This window comes from Ruditapes philippinarum, unplaced genomic scaffold (assembly GCF_026571515.1).
Source record: "Ruditapes philippinarum isolate M1 unplaced genomic scaffold, ASM2657151v2 ctg3956_1_1_1_1, whole genome shotgun sequence".
NCBI classification, from domain to species: domain Eukaryota; kingdom Metazoa; phylum Mollusca; class Bivalvia; order Venerida; family Veneridae; genus Ruditapes; species Ruditapes philippinarum.
The window spans coordinates 204,704-229,632 of NW_026858936.1; the positions used below are offsets into that span (position 1 = coordinate 204,704).

The following is a 24,929-nucleotide window of genomic DNA, read 5'->3' on the forward strand; positions in this document are numbered from 1 at the left end:
ATTTTTGTGTAGTCATTTTATCATTCCTGCTTTTTTTCTATTTTATGCTCACATAACTTTACATAAATAATATTTATTTCAAACCTTGTAGAATATTACCAATGATGGTAGGTGATCTCCTTGTATAAACCAGTTGTGGATCCAATCTCATCAATTGTATCTTTGTGTTTATTTTGCTAGACCAAATGTCCATATCATAACACTATGGTTGTACTTCATTTAGCCTCGTTCTTCATTTTACGAGTTTAAATAAAATTGCAGATCTAACAACTTTTGTTGTCCTTTTAAATTAAAAGGCTCAATATAAAATCCTTATTTTACTCGAAGTAACAAAGATTTGGTGATGCGAAATAATGAATAATGATGTCATTATGCATACTAATTCTTTTGGACTTGTGCAACCCGGTTGCAAAAACATTTAAAAAAGCATAAACAAATAAAACAAAAATACTTAATATAAGATTCGGTTTTGCCCAGATATAAATGTAAAGAATCGAGATGTCTTGGTGATTTTATAAACATTGGCGTAATATGTATATCGATAGGTATTTGATAACTATTAAACGCCATCCATATCTACAAGGTTGATTAATTATAACCATTTGTAATTCAGAAATCACTTTTATTCGAGAAAACGTCTACATTTTACATAGGATATGTGTCTAAATAATTAACCGTCAAGGTAGTATGTTCAATTATAAATAGAAATTTTTTAAATGAGACATGTCTTAGAAATGTCTATGGAAATTTATTTTTGATTTGGTAAATATATTTATAACATCACAGTTTTTACATGCATCCAATTATTTGCTTGACATTGCTACACAGATGCTGTGATACTATACAAATAAGAAGCTGTTGTATGTGTTGAACATATCCAATTAATAGTGAGTGTATCCTGAGTAACATTTAATACAATAATAATGATTGAGCATGTACAAGTTAAACATAAAAAGACCCAACAAAATGGTAACGAAATAGTGAATAACATAATTCATAAAGAAAGCAAAACACAGCAAAATTGAAAATGTTGCAGGCTCGTGTATGTAGTACATGGACGGAAGTGGTAACTACAAGCTATCGTTCACGCCCCCTAGCCTCGGCATCAGCAGAATTCAACATCTAAAATGAACTGGTAAAATTCTGATTTTGAAACATACGCAGATGTGTCCATATTGCGGTTATCATGGAACTTTCAATGTGTCATGCTAGTGTCATTCCCTGAAGGGCGGCATTTGCTACACAAAAACAAAATCCGTGTGCCCTGAACGAGAAAACGATTAGAGAAACTAAATAAAATGAAATTTTGAAGTGGATTAGCTTGCATATTACACATATGTTGTCAAAAGACAAAATTACAAAGAATTAGAATTAAAAACAGTAATTTCTAGATGGATGGAATTTTACCTATACCATAATATATCTAAAACAAATTGAATACTTTCGTTTGTTTGTCTTTATATTGTTTGTTTGTTTGGTTATTTTGTTGGTTTTTTGTGGGTTGTTTTTGTTATTTTTGTTTTTTAGTTTTACAAAATGGTATGAATGCTTAGATAATTATTTCTGTGACCACTGACAATATTATACGGATGTGATGTGGCCACGTAGATTCTCTCCTGCTCATTTAAGTAAAAAGGTGCTCCTATGTTACTTGACCATTCTGCATGACCGAAGGATAATTCACACATGAATTTGACGTGTTCAAGAAGAACTCGTTCAGGCCCATCTTTGTGGTGTATTACGTTAACAAAGTGACTCATTTTATCCTCGAACCCTGTGACGGTATCAGTCGATGTCATGTTGTTAGCTCTTACTGTCAACAAAGAAGCCACAAAGTAATAGCCAGATTGCTTAATGTAGATTGCTCCTTCTTCCTGCACGTATTTCAAATGATGTGTAAACATACCTGTAGTAGGTTGCCAGTATAATTTGGTAGTTTTCCCAGGTACTGAAAAGATATATTTCATGAGTAACAATTGTTGATACAAACATGTAAGTGTATGCTCCATGTGTTGGTATTGAGACAAGCATAGATGTTATTTTTAAGAAAAGTGATCAGGTTATTATTTGTGGCTTTAGAATTGTTTCCGTAGAGATAATTCCAGCATTCCAGCATTTTCAAGTGTTGCCTTTGCCTTGTTGATCTTTATTCTTGACTTTTTGTAATGTTGAGTAGCGCTCAAGCCCGTGCTATGGCGGATGTTGCACATTTTCATTATCCCTCTTGCACAGACTCAATCGAAGCGAGTCTGCAATTTTCATGTATTTTTGTGATTAATGCTTCCGAGGTATCACCGTTCTTCCAGATATTTTATTTTTGCAAATGTTTTTGGTAATAGTTATAATTATATTTTCAGGTATAATGATTATTGATGTCAGTTTCCTAAACATTCGGTAATTGCAGTATGGTATCAGGTCTACAAATATCCTATTAGAAATTTGTTGAAACATGTAACATTTGATATTTTTCAAACGATATTTAAAAATAAAACACCCGAAACTGTATACTCTTCCTGTTTTGTATCAGGATATTCCATTTGAATGTAACATAAGGTACAGACAAATAATGTTGCTATTAAATTCTGTGTAAAGCAGTTTTACTGTTTACAAACTTGCTGGCAAATAATATAGGATAATGTGTATTTAGTAAATGCACTTGCATGTATGTGATGATAGTAATAACATACCTGGTTTAGCATGTGAGGATACGTTATCGAGATAACAAGTAGATTCAACTTTCCTTGAAGCTGTGCAGTTGAATGCTTTGATACCGAAAGTAAGCATCTCCGGCTCTGGAATGGAAATGTCAAGTATATACAATTGTTATACATTACACCCTGAGCTCTGTTTTTGTTTACATTTAAAAACACGTGGTAGAACTACTTTCAATCCGTATTAAGTCCGATATTATTAAGTATAATAGCCAAAAGTGTTCCGATGGAGGCGGTTGACGTTACTTACTCTGTTTCAGTTTTTTTTTTCACTTAAATATAATATTTGTTGAATAAAGGAGAACAAGCGACATTTGCGGAGTTTTGTTGGTTTTAATAGATGATAAAAACATACCTGGACAAAGGTCACTGTCGTAGCTATCATGTATGTTCTAAAATATTGAATGATAATAATACATAAATAACAGTGTCAATTACATATTTATAACAATACCTTTTACTTGTACGATCGTAACGTATTTACATCATTTATATAGCACTTTACATGCAGTTATTAAATTCTGTTATAGATAACATTTATTTTTCCGACATGACTTATGTGAGGCGTGTTGCACTTATTCATTATCCCTCATGTACAGACTCAATCAAACCGAGCCTGCAATTCTCTTGTAATTTTGTTGTGATTAATGCTTCCGAGGGATCACGTTATTTCCAGATTTTTTTACAGATACAGTCACATCAAGGGCCAAAAAAAATGCTCGTATTTGTTAAATTCAAACTTATGTGACGAGATAAGAAATAGAAAATCATTACCAGATTAACAACTGTCTTCAACATGGTACTCAATTTGCCACATGTTTTTGTACGATCAGTATTTTTGTCAGTCTTTACTATAAGTTGTCCCAGAAGGTCTTGGTTCCCTTGACTTGTTATGTCTAAGGGAGAACACCATTCTGATTCGACCTTGTGCTGTCTTAACAGGCACCAGTGCACGACCAAAGGAATTAAGACACTCATGTTGACGAATGCTACGGCAACCAATGTCGTTAGAGTACATTTTGATTTCTGTAAAAGTAAATGGTATTAAGGAAAGCCAATATTCGAGTTCAATCATTTTTTTCCTCTTCCTCCTTCTATAACATACACTAGCATTGTGAAAAAAGACATTCACAAGCTCAATTTAAAATTCATACCAAATATATCGACATTAAAGACAAACGTTTTCAGGTTCATGTCAATATCTACAGAAAATATAAAAAACGGAATCAGCAGAGTGAAACGGAGGCTGAATCCCCGGGTCCCGGAGATTTGTTCTTTGTCGTACTGCACTTTCTCGAAAGAGCAAGGAAGGGAAAATAAACCGGACAACCCATTTGACCGAAGGATGTATCAATTTGGGGGTCTCGCAAATGCGTGGAAGTGGGAATAAATGTGACAAGACGCTTTTCATGACAATGTGTATATTGTGCATACATTATGTAGAAATGGTAACTATGTTCATGGGAAAAACCTGCAACGTTTTATACAGCCGTTTTCATATAGATCTTATGTTATAGAAAAGGAATACTGATGTTACATCATTATGGATCATAAATAAAAGAAGCAAATTTAAGAACAATATTATATTAGCCTTTCTCACTTTGAAGCATTATGTGCATACTTGTTAATATTTTGTTCCTGACTTTCTTTCGTTATTTTGAAACCCTTTCTTGTTTATTCGGCTTAATTTATTATAAAGAAATCATTTACAAGGGTACGAAATCCCCCCTTGCACCGATAAAGTAATGTTTAAATATTGTAGTGAAACCAGCGTTTAAGAAACAGGTTACCTGAGACAAAAACATGTTCCGTTAAATATCATTGTATTTGAAACGTATACTCCTACGATATCCCGACCCAAGACACTTAGATAAGATATTTCGACTCTTTATTCCATAATGTTCATATAGACGTTACCTTATAAAAATTGCAAATGAAGGCGTTAATTTAGAAAAAGTTGTTTTGAACAAGATTGATTATTATATATAATTTAATAGATATACTGAATTGTAAGTGAAATTATATTAAGCCGTTGTTTGTTATTCCTAGTCATTTTTCAGAAACACACGCATGTATGTATGTATGTATGCGCGCGCGCGTGTGTGTGCGTGCGTGCGTGCGTGCGTGTATGTGTGTATGTATGTATGTATGCGAGTCTTGTGAGTCGTTTTTTTTAATCGGCAAATAGAGTCATATTTCCATGTGCACCTGTCAGAATCACTTTTGTTACGTTCCTGCACTTTATAGAGTCAGTAAGTTTAATGCAAGATAATTATTATTTCAAAACCAATTTATAACTAAGCAGCAAGGAAATTTCAGTAAATGATAAATATTCTAAGAATAGAAATAGGTCATAAAACACGGTGAAACCAATAAAATGACTCGAATCTGTCAATTTCCATGATAAAATAAAAATGCAGAAATATTAAGTATATTATGCAGATGCAATATTGAGAAAATGTATATTTCATTTAATTCTAAGAAGAAATATACTAAATTTACGTCAACAAATTAATGCACAACTTTTAGAATTCAGTCAAACATTTTAAAGTATCATATTTAAGTGAACTATCAAAATACGACGTTCATGAGAGAATTTCGAATATGGAAGACACCGGAATAAAGCAGACGGGCCTTTTATATGCCACTGTTCCCACACATTCCACTTGTTTGTTGAAAGAAAGCTACAATGATTTTTGTTGGGCCAACATATTATTTTGTAGAAGGAACGCACCAAAGTATTTTCGTAGAAAAGTCATCCCACAGTGTGTTTTTTGGTGAGGTCCACAAAATGCCTGTGGGGTGAAGAAAAATTATTAGTTTCTTATAAATAAAACAATGCAAAAATTTTTTGGCAGGATAACGATGATACATTATAAAAAATTAAGTTTAAAACTTTATCAGAATGTACAGCATCCAGCTTTTCTATGCAAGTATTCGTACAAAAAGTACTAAAAATGGCCGCCTGCAAGACAGGTGTACTGTTCAAAACATTTAAAAATAAGGAATAATATGATAAATAAAGTGGTTTTGGTCTGTCGTAGACATTTGTAGGATTTCTTTACCAATTACAATCGACACTTTAGCTCTAGCTTGTCGGATATTGACAAACAGAAATGTTTACAAATTTCGCGAAAACTGTATACAATTGTGTTAAGTACGAGGCTGACATTTAAAGTTCCAGTTCAAGAAAGTAGTAACAGTTTGAAAATAAACAAACAACAGACATCTTAATAGACAAACATTTATTAGGCATTCATTACAGCCTCTGTACGTTGAACTATGTATGATGTGAAACGCACAAAATATTACTGTGAATAAACATTGATTGCAAGAGAATAAAAAGATAAATTAAACAGAAAGTGGATTTTACATTACAAATCAAGGTAAGTATGAAAGATATGACCATAGTATAAAACAATATATCGAACTTCTGGCATCAGTATCTAAAGATTCAATAAGCCTTAGACATAAGGCTTTAATACGTGTATTTTTGTTATGTTTGAATAAACAAATATATTTTAATGACTATCGGCAAGTATCGGCAAGAACATGCACCATTTTCTTTGTATTTTAAATAACTTGCAGCAGTAATGATTGATAAACTGTCTCAAATAATGTATTGATAATGAAAATATAATTTCTTTCATGAGTCGGACATATATGTGACAAGCAGCCAGCCTCTGGATTCATGCTTATTTTCATGAAACTACGGACTCGGTTAGATTGAGTCTGTACATGATGAATAATGAAAAAGCGCAACAATTCTCACAGCCCCTAGCACCAGAATGAGCTGTACTCAATGATGTGCCTTTAACTATACGATCAACTCAAGAAGCCTTATTATTTTAATTTTTAGTGTTTTATACATCACAACAGCAGTTTTGGAGTACCATGTGATAGGTGTAAAACAATGTCCCGTACTTCACTTAAGTTGTTTTTCTTGTTCTTCGGAACCATTGCATGATGAAAACTGAGTACCGCTCCAATCAAATGCTAGGAGGCATGAGGGATGCTGTTCTTTTCCATTTTCGTTCATGTACCGACTTAATCAAGGCGAGTAAGCAATGTCCATGTTATTTTGTTGTGATTAATGCTTCCGTGGCATCATCCGTCTTCAAGATCCTTCTCCCAGGTCTCTTCACACTACAACAGAAGGCCGGATATCTCAGTCGGCAGAGCCGCTGTACAAATTTAACAGGGTGAGAAAAAAAATGTACAGCCTGACCGGGACTCGAAGCGGGACCCTCGGAATACTATACCGTGGATTTACCGACTGAGCTATCCGGCCGCTCACATACTATCTCCTCTAACTAGTGAACAGCTCGGAACCGTCACATGCATTTAATTGAAGAAGAAAGAAATGCATAATGAAGCAATAATATAGTCCAAAGTCGCGAGAACTTGCATCAATTTATCCTTCCGGATAATATATATAATATATATTTAAACGCTTTTATCTTTCGTGTTAAAATGTTCCTGTGACTACATTAAATTATAAATTCAAATATATTTCAAAATTACCTTAAAATTGTTTGTATTTTCTTCTGACTTTTCAAGTTCGCCACGTTCATCCATCCTTTTTCTTGTTCACACACAATGTACCCTACAAAAAATTAAAATACAATACAAAGGCATACATGGATATTAGTATTGTATTCCATGAATTACGTTTCACTTATTGTAAACAGAGAGGATCTGATTCATTCAAATTTGTTTTAGTTGAAAAGGCATTTTTATACCTGTATTGGGGGACGGGGGGCGGGGAGGGGGTAATGTATATGGTTTTATGATGAAATGTAAAAAATGACTGAGAGTGAAACGTCTGGATACAAAGTTAACTATATTTTAGTTTTTATCAGCTAAATCTAAAAGTTATCAAGATCTAAATATTTAATTCATACATCTATATTACCATGTGAATGAATATAAAGATAGTTTAGCAAATCTACTTTTACGTGCGATATTCCGTCAATAATGAATGATAACTGACTGTCATCACATATCCGAATTACCAACTTGTATGTGTAATTTGAATTAATGTTCTTTCGATTATTTATCAAAATATCAATATAGCATAATTTAATGTAATTATATTTACTGTCTAGAACAATCTTGATACAAATAATGTTTAAAAGGGCTATACTTCAAACAGTACAATGAATTAACAAAAAGTACATAAAAGAACAAAAGAACACTGGATGTCCAAAGTAACTTTATCAGAGAACTTCACTCTTCTGTCATGTGCCAAGTTGCTATAAATGGAACCTGATATCCGTATTTCTTTACTTGTTTGCTGTAAAGAGTTTTTGCTGTTGATTGTTTATTATAAAAACAATAATTCCTGATATCTATAATAGATATTTTATACAAATATTGTAAACAATGTCTTTCAACATCAGTTGTAAACTGCTCTTTATAACTTATTAAACTTAAAGTTCTTTTTTTAAATTAAACAAGCAAATTCGTTGAATTCATATCCCCCGCCGAGTACTGGATGTTACTAACACAACAACTGAAGACATAAGACTTTATTTATATATTTATCATGGCATAAACAGTAATATACTGTGCACATAATGAATATTCAGGGCAACAGATCCATAACTCGGTGTTAAATTGTAATATCTGGATATGCCAATGACATGTTAATTGCCTTTTTGTATCCATGAATTCCATAACAAAAAATTGAAATCAATACAGCAGTTGCAAAAAATAGCAATATTGATATATATGCATACTACAAAACTAATCAAGGGCCATAACTCTGTAATGAAGGGTCTGGTCTGTACAAGGCAACAAATTAACAAATCTCATCTTGGTATTAATGGTTCCAATAAAGTTTAATTGAAGTCCAGCCAGTAGTTGCAGAGAAGTAGCGTGGAAACAATTAATGCTCCATATGCATACTGCTTAACTAATCAAGGACCATAACTCTGAACTAAGTGTCTAACCAGAACAAAGCAATGATATGTGCATCTCCCCTTGGTATTGAAGGTTCTGTAAAGTTTGCACTATATGCATACTGCATAACTAATCAAGAGCCATAACTCCAGGTTAAAGTGTCTGACCGGAACAAGGCTGCGTTATGCACATATCCTCTTGGTATTGAAAGTTCCCATAAAGTTTCGTTGAATTCAAGCCAGTATTTCGAGAGAAGAAGCGCGGAAACGATTATTGCTCTATATGAATATCGATAACTAATCAAGGGCCACTACTCTGAGTTAAAGTGTCTGACCGGAACAAACCGACGATATGCGCATCTCATTTTGGTATTGAAGGTTCCCATCAAGTTTCCTTGAATTCCAGCCAGAAGTTGGGAAAAGATGTTTGCTCTATATGCATAATGCATTACTAATCAAGGGCCATAACTCTGAGCTAAAAGTTCTGACTTGAACAAGCTGACGATATGCGCATCTCCTCTTGATATTGATGATTCCCATAAAGTTTTATTGAATTCCAGCCAGTAGTTGTAGAGATCTAAGACGGACGGATGGACGGACGGAAGGACGGACAACGCTAAAACAATATCCCCCTCCCGATTCCATCGGCGGGGGATAATAAAAATGGTTATAAGGTCCCAAGAGTATGTTTCGGCTAATGCGGATACTTGAAAGGTACCAATTTTGATGAAAAGTAGCGTTTACGAGCTCAAAGATGGAAAAATGATCGCAAGCCTCATTGGTTTAAACCCTTTCAATGGCAAGTCGTTTTCCTAAACAACCAAACTCAAATAATTTCTGTAAAAATCGAATAAAAAGTAAACGGTTGACTTATTTCTAAAAAAAGTCATTTAATTTATATTTTTCACTTAGAATTTATCGAATGTTTCCTTATTTAATTCAATATAAAATAACAAAAGTATAAAGGAAGATTACCTTTTGTATGAAATAATCACCAGCAGGATATTAGTGTTACTACGTTTCTATTTAACCTAATAAATAAGGAAATTTGATTTTAAGTTCGTTTAATATAACATATTTAGAACACAGCAAATTAGGTCACTTAAATCAGTTTATGTTTGTTATATACGACATGAACAGAGAATATGATATCTTATAAACTTGATAAACTTAAAAAAAAACTTGTGACAAGTAAAACGAACTAACCGGATATCAAAAGCAGAAAAATAATACTTTTTTTCAGACAGCTTATACATTTGTCTATGGCTGCAGGTAAACACATTTAAGGTTTCTTTTTAAATAAATGAACTTCTTTTTAGTTTTTGTTACAAAACTCTGTTTTTAATAAAAAGCTGGCTAAATGGGTATGTCCTGCAACGTTATTTTATGTGAAATACATAGAAGGCTACAAATATTTAAGAATGCATCAAGAGATAACAGATTTAACTTTCAAATGGTGTATACTATAAAGGCACCAAGTCTACATTCATTCATTTCTCATTGCTATAGTGTGCCTTATTTGTCACTTTTTGATAGGCATGTGTGATATTTCAATGGGATATATAGGAACTGCTTATCTCTGTTATCTATGTCTTTGATTTGAAATATAGGGCGCGTAAGTATATTATAATGGTTTACTATGTGCCCATTGTACTGGTGGGCCACAGACTTGCAATGTGTTTCAGTTTTCTTTTAATCCAAAGAATTACGAGGATATATAAACCTAAATAAGGCAGTTATTTCGGCTCATTTCAATTGGTAATCTGATACTTCGACAATCGTTAATGATTTATTGTCATTTCTTTAATATTATATCAATTTAATGGTATTGAGGGTTATAAGAAGATTTTACTGGTGCAAACGATGTATACTTATTAAAAAGTGACGAAGGGGATTGCTTTATTTCTAGGGGTGTCTGAAAATAAACGAATTTCGGATATATCCTTTCATTCGGATATTAAGTTTATTATCTTCCAAATTTGATCATCGTTGCCATTACATATATATAATGAAAATTTAAAAGAAAATGGAAATAAGTATTCAAGTCATCTGTACTACAGTAGTTTTGACGAATAAACAATTTTAAGAATTTAGGCCAGATCCCTATAAAGAAAACAGTTAATATATACTGTTCTTAAAGTATAGTGACTTTTATATATTGCTTTTATAAAGAAAAATTACATACAATAAATGACCATTGTGTAATGTGATGTTTTCATAAAAAAGTGTCAATTTCCTGTTGTTGTGTGAAAGCTGTTAGCTATAGACTTGTGTCCAACTATAAATAATATTGTCATTAATGACATTTGTAAAATGGTACTGTACTAAGCCAGCTGTCTTTTTGCTTATTCAAATATAGTAACTTGAATTTAGATGGAATAAAAAGTTTATTTTATTGTACCTTTTAGACGAGCAGACAGGAACGCAAATGAAAATGACAGAATTTGTAGTTGTCATTTCACTAATGGGGAAGAAGGAAAATGGTCCTAGTATTTTTTTCTTACAGTGAAGATGTTGGCGGCTTTCTTGAAATACCAGTCAAACAGAGGTATACAGTTTATAATTCAATGTCGACCCAATTCAAAACAGTTGTAAATTTGTTAGTAAAAGGAAATATGGTCCATTTATAATTCATGATTTGTTGAAGGTGTTGAAAGGTCACATAAATATACAAATCTGCAGAATAAGAGTTTTTAATAACCTCAGATCCCTTTCATAATTCCATTTTAATAAGTTCCGCCCATTGTTTTCTCGTTTAGGGCACACGCATTCTTTTACTTTTCCGAGGGATCACTTTGTTTCCAGAATTGTGTACTTCACAACAGCAGGTGTCAAGTGCTGTGTGGCAGCCGTAAAAAGTTGCCCCGTACTTCACTTCAGTGTTGTTATATTTTCTGGTCCTTCGGGATCATTGATGCCAACACTATAAAGTGTTGAGAATTGAGTACCGCTCAAGCCGGTGCTAGGGGGCATGAGGGATGTTGCACTTATTCATTATCCCTCATGTACAGACTCAATCAAACCGAGTCTGCAATTCTTATGTTATTTTGTTGTGATTAATGCTTCCGAGGGATCACTTTGTTTCCAGAATTTTTTACTTGGGGACCATACGCCGCATTTTGTGGAAGGACACTACTGTGTCATATTGAAGGTTCCATGTTAACCGCTGTATGAACACATCTGCTTCCAAATTCAAAATTTCACCATTTTTGTGTTTAAATGTTGAATTATGCTCAAGCCGGTGCTAGGGGGCGTGGGCGGTAACTTGTACTTTCCAATACCGTCCATGAACAGGCTCAGTCAAACCGAGCCTGCAACAATTTACAATTTTGACGTGTTGGGCTTTCTTTAGGGATTTTGTTTTTCTCTATTTTAGCAGACACATTTTAACATCAAGATGTCATTGAAAAGAGTAAATGACTTAATTGACACAAGCCAATCAACTATACCCAAACATTTTATCTAAACCAATGTTAAATGATTATATGTGCATTTCTTTCACAGGAACAAAGGAAAATGTTTCCATGATCACACCTACCACAATGTAAATTCTGGCTGTGTTGATTCTGTTGTAGAGTCAGCAACAAAAACATAAATCGGGTATGTATGAACTGTTAAGCTTACAAGTTGAATAGTTCTGTACATTCATTTAACTTATGTATAGCTGCTGGTCAGTAATATGACTGTTGTTATTTGATATACACAATAAACTCAGTTTTCATCCAATTCAACAATATTGTTTGGATTCTGTCTAACACATTAATGCATTGTAAGTTTCAGAATTTTCTTAAATGACATATGAATAACTAGTTTATATGAGCATAACTAATAAATCTGTTTGCCGTAATGACTGCTTTGATGCGAAACTGCGTGTTGTTGTAGTGAGTAGCTTCGTGTTTTTCGCTTACAGCTTACAGCCTCACCGCTGGCTACCACCTAGTGGGAACCGGGGAGCCACTTGTAAGCCTTCCCTGCCAGTTATAGCCTCTCATGCAGTAAGACCGCTGTGGCCCATTTATGGGACCTCCCCGAGGTGGCAAACGGAAACTGGGCACCTTGCGGCCCCAGGCTAAACCACTCGGTCTTGGAGGATCTAGGCCCCTAAAGGCATGGCTTGCATGGCCCACCGGTGTGGGGATATGCCCTGAAGCCTGCTAACCTATAACCCAGCTATGGGTCAAAATAGCTCCACAGCCTCGTGGATTAACAAATGGCCTGTCACAACCTGGGTGACAGCTGGAACGACGAGCACCATCATAACTGGTGTAACGGCAATCCAGCAGTGGTCTCTGAGCACAACAGCCTGAGTTAGATGGGAACGGTGGAGAAGGACAACTCTTATACCAAACCAAGGGAGACAACCCTTTCAAAATCACCACTGCCTTGTGGTCAGTCGTTGGGTCGGCAAGGGCTTTGGGTGAGGTAACCCTAACCAACCTAGAGTGTTGAAATCGGAGATGCTGGGCCATTTGCACTCTCTAACAAACCACTGCATCACGTAACCAACGCTATGACTACACGAAACAATGGTATTCATCGATGTGGTGCTGGATCTTTGGAATCCCTCCAGGGAGATACAGTGCCGGGCTTTGAGCCTCGACAGAGTCCACCCAAAGCTACTGGGGGTCACTCCTCCCATCATGCCAAGAGGAGACCAAAGTCTTCAACAAAAAGACTGAACTTCAGCACTTCCTTCATGAGAATGACATCAATGTCTGTTGCATTCAGGAAACACACCTGCAACCAGATAAATCCTTTAAGATCAGAGGATACCAGTGCTTCCGAAGCGAAAGAAAGGAGGCATCATGACATTAGTAAGGAACAACATCAATGCTATCCAGACTAAAATGCATTTGGATGACTCGGAATTCCAAGTGCTGAGCCTCAGATTGAACGGCTTTCAAATGACTCTTGTGAATATGTACTCTCCAAATGACAAAGCTCTTTCCCTAGACAGTATCCCAATGGAAGCAACAAACCTCATGGTTGTTGGAGACTTCAACAGTCACTCACAAAGCTGGGGATATGACCACATGGACAACCGAGGAGAGGAAGTGGAGACCTGGCAGGATGACAACAGGCTGAACCTCATCAATCAGCCGGAGGATCCCCCAACTTTTTACTCGAGAAGATGGCACTCGACATCAACGCCTGACCTTGCCTTCTGTACTGACGACATACACGGACAATGTCCAGAGGAAAGTCACTGATCAACTTGGAGGCAGTGATCACCGTCCAGTCCTCATCATACTGGACCGCTCTGTCTCTATGTCATCTAGCCTACCCAGATGGAACTACAAAAAGGCTGATTGGCCCCTTTTCCAGTCTGTGAGTGATGAACTCTGCAAAGACATCAGATTTGAAGGCAGAGTCATTAACAACATAGTCAGGGACTTCAACCAATGCATCCTCAAGTCAGCACAGCAGTCCATCCCTAGAGGTGCGAGGAAAGACTACAAGCCCTACTTGAGTGACCAGTTAGAGGAGCTGCAAACCAAGGTGTCTGAAGCCAGAGTTGAAGCCGAAAACAATCCCTCACAGAAGGCAAACCACAACTTACAGCATGCCAAGGCCAAATTCCTAAGGCACAAGCTAGAGGCCCAAAGAAAGAGCTGGAGACACAAGACAGCTTCATTGAACCTCGAGAGAGATGGCCGAAAGTTGTGGAGGTACAAAACAGCTGAACGACGACCAAGACAAAGCGTGAGGCTCAGTTACCTTGGAAGAGGAGGGAGAGCTGTTGGTGGGCAAACAAGCAGCAAACGTCTTTGCCCAAAACTACAAAGATGTCAGCGACATCTCCATCAACAGTGAACGACTGAGGGAAGCAAGAAGAGAACAAAGGGACAGGAAAACACCTAAGGTTACATCAGAGTGTATGGACTCGCGCCTGACGCTTCATGAGGTTCAGGCAGCTTTCAGGCAACTAAAGACCAAAAATCTCCCGGTCCTGACGGAATCACAAACGAGATGCTGACACACCTGGGCAATACAGCAATGTGCAAACTCCTGGACATATACAACTACAGCTGGAAACAAGGGCAGCTACCACAGATTTGGAGAGAGGCAACGATGATCCCTATACTGAAGAAAGGGAAGGACCCAAAAAAAGGCAGCCAGCTACCGTCCAATCAGCCTCACCAGCTGTGTTGTTAAGACCATGGAGAGGATTGTGAACGCACGCCTGAAGTGGTACCTGGAGACCAATGACCTGCTGGCATCTGAACAGGCTGGTTTCCGGCAATTCCGTTCCACAGAAGACCAGACTACATACCTAGCGCAGGAAGTCGAAGACGCATTCCAAGAGCAAAAGGTGGTCCTTACAGCATGGATTGACCTACAAAGAGCGTTCGACAAAGTCTGGACAGAAGGGCTACAAGTGAAGCTCATGAGGAATGGAGTTGGAGGGGCCATGCTGAAATGGATCAACTCTTATCTGTTTAATAGAAGAGCCAGAGTCAGCCTGAACCAATCCAACAGTAGGAAGTTCCTGCTACGCCATGGCGTCCCACAGGGTGGAGTCCTATCCCCGACACTCTTTCTGGTCTTCATCAACGACCTGGTGTCTGAACTGCCTAAGGGAGTTCATGCTGCTCTTTATGCTGACGACCTGGTGCTATGGTGCAAAGAAGAACACGCCTCTACGGCCACATACAGAATGCAAAGAGCTATGGACACACTCGCAGCATGGGCCGAAGACTGGTGTGTTACGATCAACAAAGAGAAGTCGTCCACCACACTGTTCACCTTGGCAACAAAGCAGAGAGCTGGGAAGGTCATGTTGGCTGGAACTCCACTGAAGGAGGAAGACGAAGCCACATACCTTGGGGTCACCTTTGACAAGCGGCAGACTTGGAAAGCACACATCAGCCGTGTAGAAGGGACGGCACGAAGGAAACTTGGGATGATGCGAAAACTTGCTTGGACAACCTGGGGTGCAAATGAGCAAATACTGAAGACTGTATATCAGGGCACAGTAAGACCCACCATGGAGTACAGCTCAGCCACATGGTCCACAACAGCCAAGACAAACCAGCAAGCCCTGGATAAGGTACAGAACCAGGCACTTCGTATCATCACAGGGGCCACCAAGTCTACACCAATCGCCTTCATGGAGAAACTGACCGGAATACAAACACTTCACGAAAGAAGACAAACCAAGGTCCTTCTCCAGGCAAACAAGTACCAGTCCCTCCCAGACCACCCCATGAACAGCAGACTTGAGGGATTCACCAAGAACCGCCTCAAGCGCTGCAGCTTTGTACATCAAGCAAAGAAGCTGAGTAGAGAGTATGCAGCTGAACTAAACACTCAGACAATTCCCTTGGGCCGAGCAGACATCACCAACCCTACAGCAAATGACCTGTCTGCAGTCAAAGTGGCACTTGCTATTCCTAGACTAGACATGGGCAAACAGGAATATGAGACCATCCGTAGAAGTCTGACACTTGCGGCTATCTACGCAGACTATCCTTCGGACTCATGGACCCATGTGTTACGTACATATGTATGTACTGAGTTATTGCGCCAATATTAGCGTCACGTTTAGCGTGACGCGCCATTTTATACGTTATTGTATTGACGTCATAATAAGAGTTGACTTCCGGTAATCAGAAATAAAACAACGTTATTGAAGAACCAGTGCAATCTTTTGATTATTTAGTGTTTACACAACATTTTGGTCCCGCGAACCGGACAACACTATGACAACAAAATTACGTTCTATACAGAAGGGTCACAAAGGCGCAGTTACACGACTCCTGAACAAATTCGAGATAATTCAGCGGAAGGCAGCCGATTACGAGGAACTTGTGACGATCATTGATTCCCTCAAACAGAAACAGCAGACGATCACGGAGATTCATGAAAAGATCCTTGATTCGTTTGAAGACGAAGAGGAAGAACAAATAGAAACAGAAATTCTTGAGCATGATGAATATATATACATGTTAAAGACCAAGATACAGAAGATACATGATTTAAGGAAGGTATCAATTTCAAATTTGAACTACAATTCCCCAGCTCTAAACCCTAATGCTCAGCCATTTCAAGCGTCCGTATCAAGCGAAACATCCGAGATTTGTGCGCCAGGTATCAGCGAGAATAGTTCCCAGATGCATTTCTTACCGTCCTTATCTCAAAGCTCAGTATATCACAAATTACCAAAGTTAGATTTGCCGAAGTTCGACGGAAATGTCCTTGACTGGTGTTCATTCTGGGATTCTTACGAGTCTGCTATACACACGAATGTTTCACTTAGCGGAGTACAGAAATTCAATTACTTGAAGTCGTGTCTTAAAAATGACGCTTTGCAAACAATAGCTGGATTTGCCTTAACGAATGTTAATTATGAACAGGCTATTTCATTATTACATGAGAGATATGGTCAAAAAAGACAGAATTATCCAAATTTACATGAAAGCATTACTAGAAGTTCCAGCACCCAGGTACACTATACAGAGTGTTAGAAAATTCTATGATACAACAGAGACATATATCAGAGCATTAGCTTCACTGAATCAGAATGAGACCACATACGGTTCACTACTTACACTGGTTATCCTTCAAAAACTACCGCCAGAGGTCAGAACAAACATTACACGTGCGCACGGGATACAGTCGTGGTCTTTGCGTGAATTGATGAAATGTATACTGAATGAAATCAATATTTTAGACGCTGAAAAATTGCTGAATACCCCTCAAGACTTAATTCCGACAGCAACTTTTTTAACAAAATCTGATTCCAGAAAGCCGGAAAGAAAAAATACATCTATACCAGGCAATTTACGACAACATAGACATAGATGTGCGTTTTGTAAGGGAGAGCACTCTTGTACAGACTGTGTAAAATGTAAAGATCGTGAACAGAGAATGAATATATTGAAGGAAAGAAGGCTATGTTTTAATTGTCTGGGAAACCACAAGATTACAGACTGTAAGTCTAAATTCAAGTGTAAAATATGCTCACGCAGACATCATACTAGTCTTTGTGGAGTAGAAAAAGAAGCCAAATCTACAGATAAATATCCTGTTATCAACAATGAGAAAAAGAACTCCACTTCGGTATTACATTCTGCTCACTCTACCACACCAGGTCCTGTATTATTTAAGACAGCAGTTTCCATGGTAACCTCAAAAAGTACCTCCATTTCCGCCAATATCCTATTTGATGAAGGTTCCCAGAGTTCATTTATAAGTGAACACCTAGCCCAAAAATTACAATTGGAGCCCACCGGAAGTGAAACTTTATACATGTCGGGTTTCGGAGACACAGAGCGTCACGTGCGACATTTAAGCAAAGCAACCGTGTATTTAGAAACAGCAGAAGAAAATATTCCTATAAATGTTTTGATAGTGCCTGAAATTTCCATGCCACTGAAATCTTATCACAAACATGCTGGTCACCTTCCTTACCTGAAAGGGCTCAAACTCGCACATCCAGTCTCAGGAGATGAATATTTTGATATCGAGATTCTTATTGGTGCTGATCATTACTGGGACGTTATACAAGATCAAGTTATTAGAGGAGACGGGCCTACAGCTATACTGTCTAAAATCGGATACCTTCTATCAGGACCATTGAAAACAGGTACTCTAATAAATTCTACGTCGATTCCCGTATCCATGATGAACGTTATTACTATGAAAACACAACATGTTGTAAATTTAGAGAAATTTTGGGAGGTGGAGTCCATTGGAGTTGAACTGAAACCAAACCAACAGTTAAACTTTGAGAAAACAAGAGAGTATCAGGACAATAGTATTACGTACAGTAATGGACAATACATTGCCAAATTACCATGGAAAGATGACCATCCCTTTCTATCAAGTAACGAGAACATAAGCCGACGAAGAACTATAAATGTTATAAATAGATTGAGAAAAGACCCAGAACTTCTAAAGAAATATGGAGATATTATTTACGAGCAGGAACAGAGAGGATTTATAGAGAAGGTTACAGAGCCATTATCTCCTAGTATAGACGACACATTAGTCCCGACCCCAATGTTACCACGACGAAAAGTACACTACATTCCCCATCATCCTGTGAGAAAAGACTCGGCAACCACACCCATTCGTATCGTTTATGATTGCAGTTGCAGATCATCTAAGAATTCTCCAAGTTTATGATTGTCTGATGAATATACCACCACAACTTAACGACTTGACTTCAATATTACTGCGTTTCCGGTACAACAAATTTGCTGTCTGCACTGATATTGAGAAAGCATTCTTAAACGTCAGCCTACATCAAGACGACCGTGACGTCACCCGTTTCTTTTGGCTATCAGATCCAAATGATCCAGATAGTTCTCTTCAGATATACCGTTTCAAGTCAGTGCTTTTTGGAGCAACGTGCTCACCATTCATTCTGAACGCAGTTATTATGAAACATTTAGATTTACATCAATGTAACATTACAGACCGAGTCAAGGAAGCGTTATATGTAGACAATATTCTTGCAAGCACACCAGATGAGAATTCACTGTTGGATTTCTACAAAGACAGCAGACACCTGTTCCAGCAAGCTGGCTTTAATTTGAGATCCTGGAGCTCAAACAATCCAAAATTACGTAAAATTATCCAGTGCGATGAAGTCGGCGACAAGGATACAGTCACAAAGATCCTGGGAATGCGTTGGGATCCTTCAACCGATGAAATGTCGTTTTTGCCAAAGATTTCAAACCCAAGTAATGACTTATTATTAACTAAAAGGGAAATTTTGAAAGAGTCGTCATCAATCTTTGATCCGTTGGGATTGCTCTGTCCAATTACTGTTAGAGGGAAGATGTTGATACAGTTGCTATGGAAACAAAACTTCCACTGGGATGAGGTTTTACCAGAAGAAATAATTACGAAATGGATAAAGATAAGAGAAGATTTAGTCAAGGCCACCGGAATAAAATTCTACCGACAATATTTCCCAAAAATCAACACACAAAGATGAAAGCCTGCATATTTTTCGCCGATTCAAGCATTAAAGCGTATGGAGCATGCGCATATCTCGTTTCCGGTAACGAAAGCATACTCATAATGGCGAAGAGTAAAGTAGCCCCAATTAAGCAGCTTACAGTTCCAAAGCTAGAACTTTGTGCAGCACTTCTTGCAGCAAGACTTTGTCAACATATAAAGTCAGCTATTGACTGTAAAAGTATATATCTATGGAGCGATAGTCAAATCGTGTTGAGTTGGATTTCTTCAGCCAAAAAACAACCGATATTTGTTTCTAATCGTGTAAAGGAAATACAAGAGATGTCTAATGGTTTTCAATGGCAGTATTGCCCGACGCATGAGAATCCTGCAGACCTTTTATCGAGAGGACTTACCTACGAAAAAATTCAAAATAATCCATTGTGGATGCATGGCCCTACATGGCTGACGGATGAGAGAGCATTTTCAAGGAACGATTACAGGTTTGTTGAATATGACAATCCTACATGTGAAACAACTGTCTTGACAGCCTCAAGATACTCATTACAAACACCAAATATTATAGAGATTCTAGACTTCAAGAGATATAATTCATATATGAAACTATTACGTGTTACGGCCTACGTCAACCGATTTGTTAACAATTGCAGACGTTCAGAGAAAATACGTGGACCTTTAGAGACACACGAGATGGATGTAGCAGCCAGACAACTAATAATACACGTGCAACGACAAAATTACCCAGAAGTGAAAAAAGTACCTGTTAGAAAACAAATCTAGCAGGTCAAGAAGACCAACTATAGTAACAAAGCTAGATCTTTTTATGGATGACGATAAGCTAATTCGTTGCGGCGGTAGATTACATAATGCACCGTTACAAGAAAGCAAGAGATTCCGTACCTTCTTCCGTCTAAACATCAATTTACAGACCTTATCATAAAGGACGCACATATTGTTCAGCTTCATTCCGGTACAGCAAGTACTGTCACATTTCTTCGTCAAAAGTACTGGATTCCAAGTATTCGTCAACGTGTCCGGAAAATTGTTCGCTCGTGCGTCACGTGCTGCAAGGTAACAGGTAAAGCATATAGTATTCCCGACGCCCCACCTTTACCGAGCAACAGATTGAAACAAGCACCACCATTCACTGTGACAGGGATAGATTTCACTGGAGCATTGACAGTAAAAACACCTCATGGAGATCTACAAAAGGCATATATTTGTCTTTTTACGTGCGCAAATACACGAGCTATCCATTTAGAGATTGTGCCAGATACGACTGTGGAATCATTCATTTTGGCTCTACGGCGTTTCTTCAGTAGAAAATCAATTCCAAAAATTATAATGTCTGATAACGCCCTTACATATATAGCCACTGCCAAAATCCTGAAGGACGAGATTCTTGGAACACACAATATTTCATGGACTTTTATCCCGCAACATGCCCCTTGGTATGGTGGTTGGTGGGAGAGACTTATAGGTATTACTAAGACATGTATCAGAAAAGTGCTTTGGAAATCATTAATAAGCATGGAAGTTCTTCGTACACTTGTAACAGAAATAGAATGCATTATCAATGACAGCCCTCTTACATATACATATACAGATACCAAAGATGAAGAACCATTAACACCATCGCATCTACTATACGGACGAAGGATTACCTCCCCTATTTACCCAGACGACAGAGATCCCACAACAAAGGAATTAACCCAAGAATCGGCCGGTAAATTGTTCAGATTTAAGACTGCAACGCTTGATCATTTTTGGTGAAGATGGAAACACGAATACCTCACATCGTTGCGAGAGTTTCACAGAAAATCTGGTAACCATGGTGACAATATCAATGTTGGTGACGTGGTTCAAATACATGACGAGTATTTACCAAGGAATCGCTGGTCATTAGGAATAATAGAAGATGTAGCAACTGGCGGTGATGGACATATTCGAGCAGCCCGTGTTAGATCCAGACGAGGAATTACTACACGACCTAATGCCAAGCTGTACCCACTAGAACTTAAGTAACATAGTACACGTGATTCACGTGCATTGCCGGCACCAATTTTTCGCGCATGCCTTTAAAACATAAAGTGACATTTGCAATTCGTTATATATAATCAGTGAAACTTTACCGTTTAATTGCATTAAGAGTATAATAACAATGATTTGAAACTAATTGCAATGGTGGTTTACTATCAGAGACAGTTTATGAATTTAATTGATTGATCGAACTTGTAATTTAATTCACTAGATATATCTGATTTTAAAGTTTCTAAGTTACAATACTTCATTTCATTGAATTTCAGTTTGTACAATTATTATTTTATTTAATATGATCTTGAACAAACATTGTGGCCCCTGGAGTGTTACGTACATATGTATGTACTGAGTTATTGCGCCAATATTAGCGTCACGTTTAGCGTGACGCGCCATTTTATACGTTATTGTATTGACGTCATTATAGGAGTTGACTTCCGGTAATCAGAAATAAAACAACGTTATTGAAGAACCAGTGCAATCTTTTGATTATTTAGTGTTTACACAACACCATGTATACACAGATGGGTCAGCCACTAGAGCCGTTAAGGATGGAGGCGGTGGTATTCACATAACGTACCCGTCAGGCCAGAACACAGCCCATTACATCGCCACTGGGAAGCACTGCAGCAATTACAGAGCAGAGACTGAGGCACTCATGAAGGCAGTCTTTTTGATAGAAAACTCGCCAGAAGAGATCACACCTGTAGTCTTCCTCACAGATGCAAGATCAGTTCTGGAGGCCCTACAAAACAACAATGTCCCTGAACTAGCGCAAGCCGTGAACAAGCTTGGGTCGTCCTGTAATGTTGCACTTCAGTGGATACCATCTCACTGTGGAGTGCCCGGAAATGAGGAGGCTGACAAGCTGGCTAGGTTAGGAGCCCAGTTGGAGCAACCAGATAACCAGGTGACATACAAGGAGAAAGCCACCATCATCAAGGCTCTCACCAAGACAAGACAGGAAGCAGATGCCTACCACATGCTAAACCGACCAGAACAAGTGGTGATGGTCAGGCTTCGCTCGGGACACAACAGACTGAATGCACACATGTGCAGGAAGTACAAACTGGTGCCGTCCCCCATATGTCCCTGTGGAGAAGAGGACCAGACTACAGAGCATATCTTCCAAAGATGCAAAAGACACGACCAGGGGCGAGGAGCAACGTGGCCCCAAGGAGCAACACTCCAGTACGGAGACGTTGAGGACCTGCGGCGGACCACAACCTTCATCGCGGATACTGGCGTGATCGTGTAGAGCGAACGCCAGTAAGTAAGTACTAATAATTTTTAACATAATCACATACACTAGGAAGGTTACCAGTGAAAAATGTTGAACTATTCAAATGAATGAGCAAATTATGAGAATTTGTTGAACCCATTTTTATATTTTGTTGGACGATAAAAAGATAAGGTTAAATATCCCAATTTTTCTTTTTGAAAATAAAAATGACAGTTTGAATTTGGGAAATATGTAAATGTATAAAACTAAATTACAATAGTCCATCATAATGACCACTAATTCATACGATAAGCTAGCTTTATTGACGTTTAGCTTCATTTGTATGATGATACATTTAATACTTTGTAACAAGGCAGTGGATACAGTGACTTTGTTACCAGTTTGTGTGAGATTCAGTATTTTCAGTTTATTATTGTTTTGAAGTTCAAGACTTAGAAATGAGAAAACAAAGTATGGAGTAAGAGTTGGCAATGAACAAACTACAAAAGCCAAAAATGAAGATACAAGACATTATCAATGACACAGACAAAGTGGTTTTTTTTCATTTTTGCGTATAAAGTATGATTGGTACAACATATTTATGGTGACTTTAACTGTTATACGTCACTGAAGATAATGTATAGATAATGTATTGACTATACCAATAAGGCAGACAACTCAATAAATCAAACAACTCAAACAGTGTGAAGAGTTGTCATCACCTTTAAATTATGTGTGTGTGTGTGTAAGATTCGACTTTGTTTCTATATTGAAATTGCATTAAATTTTATATGATATGTATTTACAAATTCAATCAGAAAAATTGTTATGGAACTTTGTCATCATGAAAAGAATACCTAGCGTATTAGGGTGTGAGAGAAAAACAATAGTAATAAACTATATAAACTATAATAAGAACAAAAGAAAAAAAGGACAAATAGAATAGAAAGGCTATCATTAGACAGAAGGATGTACAGATTATTACTTTATTAAAATAGTATTTGTATAACAGAATAAGCAAGTCTCATTATAGTCAAAAAAAACTAGTACATTTAGTCTTTGTGAACAAATATAATTAACCATGGTATAAATTGTACGAAAGAAATGTTTTGAGAAGATAAACATTAAAGGATGATTAACCATGTTGAAAGTTAAATCACCCGACCACGTAGAATATATTACAATAACAAAGGAAGTTATGGCAAAAGTAACGGCAAATGTGCAACAGTAACAAATGGTTAAATAGTCAGCAAAAAAGCACGATCGATAAGTAAATAAACATAGAACATGCATAGCTTAAGAACCGCTAAAAAGTATTGCTAGGAACTTGTTTACTTAAGAAGAATCGTTGAATGACGACCTTCGCTAAGCCAAGAGGCGACCTTTGTGTTCGTCGATAGATTGACGCAATAACTCATCATAAATCAAATTTGCGTTCCGCCGTATACTTTTGTATGACAAACTCAACCCTTCATATGACAAAAAGGGCAATAAATATTAACTGATTTAAAACTGAACTGAATTTTAACTGAAATAGTTAAAATTGAGACAATTCAAACCAAATTATCGTGAAGAAGTATCACCAAAGCCAAACGTATGATTCAAATGAAAAACCTGACTGCTTTCATTCGTTGTGTCGTTGTCCTTTGAGTAAGTCAAATATGAACAGCTATAGACCAAGGAATGTCTAGCGGCATAACGAATTCAAGACAATTAATTCAATTGAGCTACTTTGTACTTATTGATATCGACGAAAAGCACAAAATAAGCCAAGGTATACGTTCTCACGTATTATCTTATCAAGTAAACATTGTATCACATTTGTAACGCTAGTTATACTATGATCTGTGCATTTATTTCTTTTATTTGTTTCACTTTGAAATACATAGTCCAATTACTAACCATGTAACTCATTTCGACCAAACCCTTGCACAGATTCGGCATTACCTTTTCACAATTACTGGTTATTTTCAAATATCTCCGTAAATGGATAAACATTGTCATATTTCGTGCATTAAATTTGTACAAAAAGGAAAGTAAAAGTAATTCATACATTTCATTGAATAGATCATTGATATTTTATATGGTTAATTCAGTTGAATGTTTTGAATTATCTAAGCTAAT

General features: G+C 37.2%; 1 protein-coding gene across 2 annotated transcripts in view; it reads right to left on the bottom strand.

Moving 5' to 3' along the window:
• Positions 1-648: 648 nt before the first annotated feature.
• Positions 649-24,929, bottom strand: part of LOC132754719 (uncharacterized) — a 64,015-nt gene continuing 39,734 nt past the window's right edge. Inside the window, exons 1-5 of one of the 2 annotated variants that reach the window (XM_060745399.1) lie at positions 7,236-7,373; positions 3,486-3,737; positions 3,067-3,103; positions 2,688-2,792; positions 649-1,948 (exon numbers count right to left, since the gene is read on the bottom strand). In XM_060745399.1, the coding sequence (XP_060601382.1) occupies positions 1,530-1,948; positions 2,688-2,792; positions 3,067-3,103; positions 3,486-3,737; positions 7,236-7,289 (867 nt within the window). In that variant the 5' untranslated portion in view covers positions 7,290-7,373 and the 3' untranslated portion in view covers positions 649-1,529. Of the gene's footprint in view, positions 1,949-2,687; positions 2,793-3,066; positions 3,104-3,485; positions 3,738-7,235; positions 7,374-24,929 lie in introns of those variants that run through there. The other variant, XM_060745398.1, reaches the window with a different exon arrangement.